The 7,867-nt window shown below is 54.3% G+C and overlaps 1 protein-coding gene across 2 annotated transcripts in view; it reads right to left on the reverse strand.

Moving 5' to 3' along the window:
* Positions 1-295: 295 nt before the first annotated feature.
* Positions 296-7,867, reverse strand: part of DNAL4 (dynein axonemal light chain 4) — a 12,049-nt gene continuing 4,477 nt past the window's right edge. The window contains exons 2-5 of one of the 2 annotated variants that reach the window (XM_023527441.1): positions 6,523-6,624; positions 4,463-4,663; positions 2,743-2,826; positions 296-1,479 (exon numbers count right to left, since the gene is read on the reverse strand). In XM_023527441.1, the coding sequence (XP_023383209.1) occupies positions 1,315-1,479; positions 2,743-2,826; positions 4,463-4,531 (318 nt within the window). In that variant the 5' untranslated portion in view covers positions 4,532-4,663; positions 6,523-6,624 and the 3' untranslated portion in view covers positions 296-1,314. The remainder of the gene's footprint in view (positions 1,480-2,742; positions 2,827-4,462; positions 4,664-6,522; positions 6,625-7,867) is intronic. The other variant, XM_011354401.2, reaches the window with a different exon arrangement.

Consider the following 7,867-nt stretch of genomic DNA (forward strand, 5'->3'; position numbering starts at 1 on the left):
CCCTCAACAGCTGCTGAATAAACATCTCCGAACTGGACTAAATTATGTGACGCTGAAAACGTCTTTATAGCAGTTCAATCTGGCCACCAAGGGTGTCTCAGTCAGTGTCCACGTGGCCCCATCCGACTGCACTCAGCCCACGCTCAGGACATAATGAGGAGGGGTAGGGGACGGGGACAGGATGTGAGTGCGCTGTGCCTGTCTGGCCAGGCGCCCCTCGGGGCTCCCAGGACCCACCACAGCCTGAGGATCCTGGTCACGTCTTCCCCCAACCTCAAGAGGCTACAGATCGAAGTCAGTTTTTGGCCACTTTAATTGTAAAAACCAAGACATTTATATAAATACGACCGCTATGTAAAATAGGATTCGCCCTTCTACTAAAACCCTTCTCCCCACACTCAAAAAAGAATATAGAAAACCCAGCAGAGATAAGCAGCACAAATCGGCACGCGGTCCCTGATGAGAAGTGACTGGCAGGCCAGGCTTCCCTGCTCAAACAGGCCTCACAGGCCTCACGGTGAGCGCACCCCTGGCCCAGGAGGCTCACCGGGGGCTCAGCAACGCCTCGACTAACTGCTCCACAGCCGCCCCTGACCCTCAGCCACCGGGTTACCAACTGCGCAGCTGCGGGCAGTGGAAAAGGTTCACTCAGTCTCGGGGCTGGGGAGGGAGGAGGGGCTGGGGTGGGATGGGGTGGGGGGACTGCTTGGCCCTCAGGCCGAAGCTGGGGCTATGAGCTGTTGGTCCAATCAGATGCAGTGATAATTCAGCCTGGGGTCAGGTTGGGGTCAGGTTGGGGACGTGGCTTCTGGGGTCGCCACTTCTCCAGAGGACAAGGAGAGATGAGTCAGTGCCCCCGAAGAGGAGGGGCTCCTTCTTGGGGCCATTTGCACATGGCCAGAAAAGACCAGGATAGCGGACACCTGTCAGCAGTGCTGGGCGGAAGGGCAGGGGGCTCCTGGGATGCGAGGGGAGGCCAGACCCCGAGAGAGAGGTGAGGCTGGCACATGCCTGTAAGTTCCGCCTCCCCACCCTCTTTCTACCCTGTCACACCTCTCTGCCTTTCTCTGCATGGAGACCGCTGCCCGCTGCCCCTTTCACACCCTGGGACTCAGAGTGAGATGTGGGAGCCTGCGGGTAGAGATGTCAACAGATTCACACACTGGGCATGGCTCAGGACACTGGTACACAGGACAGAAGACAGACGCCAGGCTCTCCTTCAAAAAACCAGGACCTGCCTGGGGCTGCTCCCCATGCCAGATGAATGGCAGGAAAAAGCCCTGGAGGGGACAGGGGCAGGGGTGGGGGACAGTGTCAGGAGCACTTCCAGACACACACAGCCAGGGTCCCCCCGAAGTACAGGTAGAGGAGGTTCTTCACCTCATGTGTGATCTCAAACCCGAAGCCTTCGCCGATCACCACGTGCCAGGAGGAGCCGAACTTCTTGTCCATCGTCTCTTTGATCATCTTGGCGGCACTCTGGAACACAGAGGGCGCTCACTGCAGGGGGCCGTCGCAGGAGAGGGTGGCGTGAGTCCGCTCCCGCCGTGGGAAGCGGGCGTCCTGGCAGGAGGAGGCCTGCTGCCTTGTCACCGTTGCTCTGCACACAGAACCCTCAGGAAGGGTTTCCATGCAGGCCTCCTCCTGCCGGCGCCGACTGCACGGGGACAGAGCCCCAGGCGTTATCTCACCAGAAAGACACTGGCTAAGGTGGCGGAGCAGGCATCGGATGTGGAGACAGGGCCCTGGGTCTGAGTTCTGGCTCTGCCGCTTAGTGCCCGTTTCCGGTGTGGGTACCACCGGCTGTTCTCGGCCCTAAGTGAAGTCACATCTCCGAGAGCACCCGCAGACTATACAGGGTTATCATCGTCACTGTCGGGGTATCTTCGGGGAATGAAAAGGCTTTTTCTCTAACAGGTTCGGTGGGCTCCCAGAAGAGAGGCTGGACTGCTTCTCAGTTGTGGCAACGATCCCCATTCCTTCCTGTGCTCGCTCTTTCAAGAAGCTTCTTTCAAGAGATCTAGGCCGGGGTAGAGGCCCAAGTGTTTGAGCACCCACTGTGGACCGGCAGCACCCACCACTGTGCCGGGTGCCATGGGAGCATTTCGCATCATCTCAGGATGTGCACCCTCACCGCCCGTTACGGACTAGAGATGAGAAATGGCTTATCCAAGGTTAAAGAGCAAGGAACGGCTGGAATGGGATTTGAACATGGGCATCACTGGCCCAAAGCCCAGCCTCTCACTGGCCAGGCTCCACCTCCCCACTGGCTGTCATGACATCGACTTGTTTCTCGCTCACTGCCAGACTGATGAATGACATTCCATGTCGACGCCTGAGGGCCATATCGCCAGCCCCTAGAGCAGTGCCTGGCAGAGATGGTGTTTAACATCTTTTCTGAGTGGATGAATAGAGACATGAATGAAAGCCTGGGCGGGCCTCTGTTCTCTGCTGGGATGGAGCCAAGGGGAGGCTGGCCTATTCAGCAGCCCACCTGAGACGGGGAGCAGGGGAGTCACAGAGACCCCTCTGGCTTTTCTCCTGCTCAGCTGGGTGTGAACATCAGATCAGTGCCCGCAGACAGGACCAGCCTTTTCTCTCCCCCAGGCTGCGAATGCTTCCGAGGAAGACACTAGCCTGGTCCCAGCAGGACTCTCTGGAGCTGGCTGTGGGGACTGGGGTACCTGTTCACCTACAGGGGTCACCAGAGGCCCAGGAGGCCACCTGTACCGATGGCAATACCTCGTTGTTGTTGGAGAATTTCTCACAGGCCGTGACACACAGCTCCATGGTCTCCACTCGCATCTCTTCTGGCATGTCCGAGTGCTAGAGACAGGGCAGGGGTGACAAAGAGAGAGGCTTAGCCTGTGACCTGGCCTCTGGGCTGGCCTCTCTGTCCCAAAGCATGGACACCAGGTAGCTGCCCTGGCACAGGCCTGGGCAGAGCCCAGAGAGGTGACCCATCTCCTGACTCGGGCATGCAGCTGGGGCGGCGGGGCACGGATCAAGCTGAGCCGCGTGGGCGCTGACGCTCAGGCCCCTCTGCAAAGGCGAGAGGCTTCCTCAGCACCATGTCACAGCCAACAGACACGGGAAGAAGGCCGGCCCAGGCAGGAGAGGAAGCGGCTATGGAAATGGTTTACAGGCGGCCTCAGAACAGAGCTCGATCACACTCCAGAAACCTGAAGAGACGGCTCGGCCCCTCCTGAGGGCACTTGATTTCCTTCCTGCCTCTCTGGCTGCTTCTTCTCAGTCCACTTTGCTGGGTCCCCTCCCACTCCCAGAGGCTGGAAGGCCCTGGGCTTGCCTCTCCCCTTTCTTCTCTGGCTATCTGCTCTCTTGGGGATCCCAGCCCGTTCCGTGGGCTTATTCATGTTATATATGGGGAGGGGGCCCCACAATTTCATCCCCAGCTCCAACCTCTTTTTTGGAGCTCCGGACTCCTACATTCAACTGCCTACTTGACAGCCTCACTCAGATGTCTAAGAGATAACTCCCGATTTTCCCCACAAACCTACTCTCCCTCCATCTTCCCCTCTCTTGGGAATTGACACCGTTTTCTCTCCCGTGTTCGGAAAACAGCAAACCCTAGGAGTCAGCCCTGACGTCATACCCAGCGCCCAGTGTGTCGATGAGTTGTCGCCTCTGCCTTCACGATTAGGCCCTGATCTGACCGCGTCTCGGCGTCTCCCCTCTGTGACCTGGACCCAACCACCCTCGTCTCTCTGGGCCTCTGCAGTAGCATCCTCACTGGTCTCCCCGCTTCTGCTCTGGTGCCCTACAGTCCACTCTCCTCACAGCTAGAGTGATATTTTAAAAACAGATTACATTACTTCTCTGCTTAAAATCCTCCACTGGACCCCTCTGAACTCAGGATAGAACCCGCATTTCTTACTATGTTTCTCGCCGCGGCCCGCCAGGCCTGCGAGGTCTGGCCCCGCGGTCACTGACCCTCACGTCCTGCCACCCCCTCAGCAACCCATTCCTGCCATACTGTCTTCTTTCTGTTCCTCCAAAGAGCCGAGCTCATTCTCACCCTGGACTTTCTGTGTTTGCTGTTTCCCCTGTCTAGAATATTCTTCCCAGACCTTCGCGAGGCTTGCTCCCTAACTTCATTCAGGTCTCTGATCAGAGAAACCTTTCCAGAAGCTCTATGTTTCTTTATAGACTTATTACCTGAAACTATGTTGTTCAAACCCTTCTTTCACGTGGGCCAGGCCTCTGTCTCGTTCACTACTATATCCATAGTACCTAGAACAGCGCCCAGTGGCTAAATAGATACTTGTTGAATGAACGCATGAATGAATGAGGGAATCACTGTTGACGCCTAGATCTCTAGATCTGAGCCAGTGAAGTCCTTCTGAACTTCCTCCCATGTTCGCTCTGCAGAGGACAAGCTGCTCCGTCTCTCGCCGAGGCTGTGCGGGCTCTGCGGTTGCCCTGCCTCCTCCCCGGGGCTTACCCTGACCAGAGGGAAGGTCTGCAGTCGTTTATAATCAGCCTCATCTTTCTTCCCTTCTGCTTCTCCCATGATCCTTCTGCTGGAGGAGCGAGTGGGACTTTCAGGTGGTGCTGGGACCGGCGACTAAGATACACCCCGGAGATTCAGGAAGGGGGCCCTGCCAGCTTGCGGGGAGCAGCAAATGTCTTTCCGCAAGGGGTGCTGTTGAAAACAGGAAAAACCAGGAAAAAAGAGTTGGCTTTAAAACCACACATCACAAATTAGAAATGTCTCAGTAACAATTTGACACCTCCCCGTTTTAACTCCTCCGCATCCTTTTCCAAATGGCCAGCAAGTCTGCAGACAGGAGGATGAGTCAACATGAGATGCTGGGACCTGGTTAAGAACACACTGTCATTACCAAGACAAACACTGACGGCGGGCCAGGCCGAGGATGGAGCCGTGAGCTAGCAACGAACAAACAAGCCTCCCTGCAGGCCCACTACACACACGGTCCCTATTTCTCAGCAGACGTGATCACACAGTTAAATGTCAGGTCACGATCCACAACCCTGGGTTTATGGCACAAGCGTCTGCTTCCGCAGGCCCCTGATCTTCAGGAGGCATGGGAGGAGCGAGGCACTGTGTCCTCCTTGACACAGCAGGCTCCCCGCTTTTCCACCCCACACCCCCTCGGGCCGCCCTGTCCCATCTGGCTGGTCCAGCAGTTGGAGGCCTAGGCGTTAGAGCTGGTTCTACTGCTCGCCACAGTATGGCGTCGGGCCTCAGACTCCTCATTGGCAATGCAAGGGTAGTCACATTTATCCCACAGGGATGTTATGAAAATCAAATGGGACAATACATGTAAGCAAAGGTCACAGTGCCAGGCACGTGGATGGCACTCAAAACGCTGTCTGTCCCTCCCTCTGGCTCCTGGGGGAATCAAATGACTGAATGCATGTGGATGTGACTGGAAAGTTATAATGCCTAATACACATGCAGAGATTTCTTTTTCTTTCCAAATCTAGTTATCTAGAAATCTAATAACAGATGGGGCTTTTCCTAAAGAGATAAGCCTGGATCCTAAGTGACTGGGAGTGTGGCTGGAAATTCTGGCGTTTCTCTTTATCCTATAATTCAATTTATCCTATAATTCAAAAGACTTTTTTATCTTAGAAGTACTAATATAAATGAATACGAACCACCACGTTGTTAAATTCTTTTTAACAATCCATATTGGACAAATGCAAATAATGTTATTCTAGCATTTCTCACATATCCAAATAAAGTTTTCATGGCTTAGCCACCAAACCCCGAAGATGCCTAGCATAGGAACTCACGGGTAGGTAGGAGATGACAGGTGATATTTAGTAGGTTCCCTGTGTGCGAGCCACTGCTGTTTTAGGTGCTTCACGTGCATTTACTCAGCTCACTGCTGCAAAAACCCTGAGTTAGGTCCTGTACCAACAGAGGCACGAAGCTGTAGCGTGGCTGGCCTGCAGTCACTCAGCTAGTGAGCGCCAGGGCTGGGGTCTGATCTGGGCACAGTCTCTGGTGGGCCCTCTTAACCTCTCCTCGTGAGGCCTCCTCACAGCACTGACACACAGTAGGCACACACAGAAGTGACCTCGGGTGTGTGACTAGTGTGGCTCATGTTATTCCAGCAGTGAGATAAATGTTTAACCTTCCTTCTCAGTGTCTATTGCTCTAATGCTAACTTGGCCCTTGTTTGGCCAAGCGTTGAGCGTGCTGTGTGCCTTTTCCCGCTGTGCCTTCATTTGATCCCCACTCTCCGATGCCTCAGAGGCCCTCAGCGCCACCCATTTGGTCCGCTCCCTCGAGCGAGGCTGGAAGCCTGGCACCGACTCCGCCATCCCACGACACTGGTATTTTCTGATTTCTCGGTGGACAGATGGCTCCTCTTATCGCATCAGTTCTGGGCGTCTGTACCATTCGAGATATTAGTTTTTGTTTATCGCTACATGTAAGGTGGCAAATTGCCAAGCACAGTCTCATTGTACTTTCTGCTCATGTTTCTCACTTCACAAAATCCGGTGAATCGCTCTGTCTTGGCTCGTTACCGTGTGGCTCCTCTCCAATTCCATCCTGTCCTCCTTGCTTTAGTACAGGCCACTTATCGACTCCTCCTCCACATGACCAAGGTGTGACAGGTGGTGGCGACGCTGATGATCAAAGGATAAGGGCTTTAAGGTTCGGACAGCAATGTGAAATGCTGAAGCAGCTGCTTAGGCATCTTCCACCTAAATACTTCAGTTTGATTCAATTTGCCCTCGGGCTAACAAGTGCCAGCATGGAGCGGGCAGGAAGGGGATTCAGAGGCAATCGTGCACGCGCCCGCCCTGGGGAAGGTCAGGGTCTCCGGCGGCTGCTTGGACTCCGCTTCGGCATATGCGATCCTGATGAAACAAGACTTCAGTGGCATTACCAAAGCCTGCTCTTCAAGAACAAAGGGGGCAAAACCACTGGGCCAGTTTGGGGGAGAAGGGGCAACACTGGGTGGAGTAGAGAAGGTGCGGGACCAGGAGGTGGAGTATTTGGGCTTGAATACCAGTTCCGTAACTGAAATGACTTCTTCCCTCTTCGCTGTTTTGCAGCCTTGGGCAAGTATAGTTCCTCCTCTAGGAAACAGAATAATCCCCTCAGCCTCGGAAAGCTGGTGCAAGGACCCGGATAGGCACGTGAGCGAGCATTCTAAAAATTTAAAGCTCTCTTCACTAGAATCATCACACTGCTTCTTCCCACAGCTGTGTCATCAGCCAGGTCTCTGTCGACATGATTCAATCACGTTTATGAAGGACCATGATAGCAAATAGCTTTTCCTAACCACGACAGGTATTTTTGAGGTCTCGAAAGGCATGAGACTTCCAGAATAAAAAAAGGAACAGTTATAGACGATGCTTCCAAATACAGAAATGTAGGAGAATTTTTTTATGATGCTGTGTCACTAGAGTCCAGCTAGTCATTCAGCCTGATTAAAAACCCCGCTGCAAGAAGCTCCTGAAAATAGCAGGACTAGAGGTTTTAATAACCTTATCGATCTTCCATGCAAATGAGGGTGTACCTGACAGCTCCGGGCCAGAAAGAAGTCACGTCAGGCAGGACTAATAGAGAGTCCTTTAATACTGTAAGTGAGCCCATGGCCAGGGCACTTGAATCCCCTGGGAACCACAGCTTGACCCTCCCAGGGCCCGCCCTGGTGCACAAGGCCAGAGGCAGCCTTGCTCTCTCTCCTGCTCATTACTCTCCTCCTCACCCAGGGGCCCTCTGCGAGCCGACACAGCCTTGCCCGTCTGCTCCTCGGAACAGGAGACGCAGACAGGGCTCTTTGTATCATCGCCTCGTTAGTCGGCGTCTCCTGTCTCACTGTCCCTTGTTCTTTTGAGGCACTGCCCTCGGTCACCATTT

Source organism: Pteropus vampyrus, unplaced genomic scaffold (assembly GCF_000151845.1).
Source record: "Pteropus vampyrus isolate Shadow unplaced genomic scaffold, Pvam_2.0 Scaffold16, whole genome shotgun sequence".
NCBI classification, from domain to species: domain Eukaryota; kingdom Metazoa; phylum Chordata; class Mammalia; order Chiroptera; family Pteropodidae; genus Pteropus; species Pteropus vampyrus.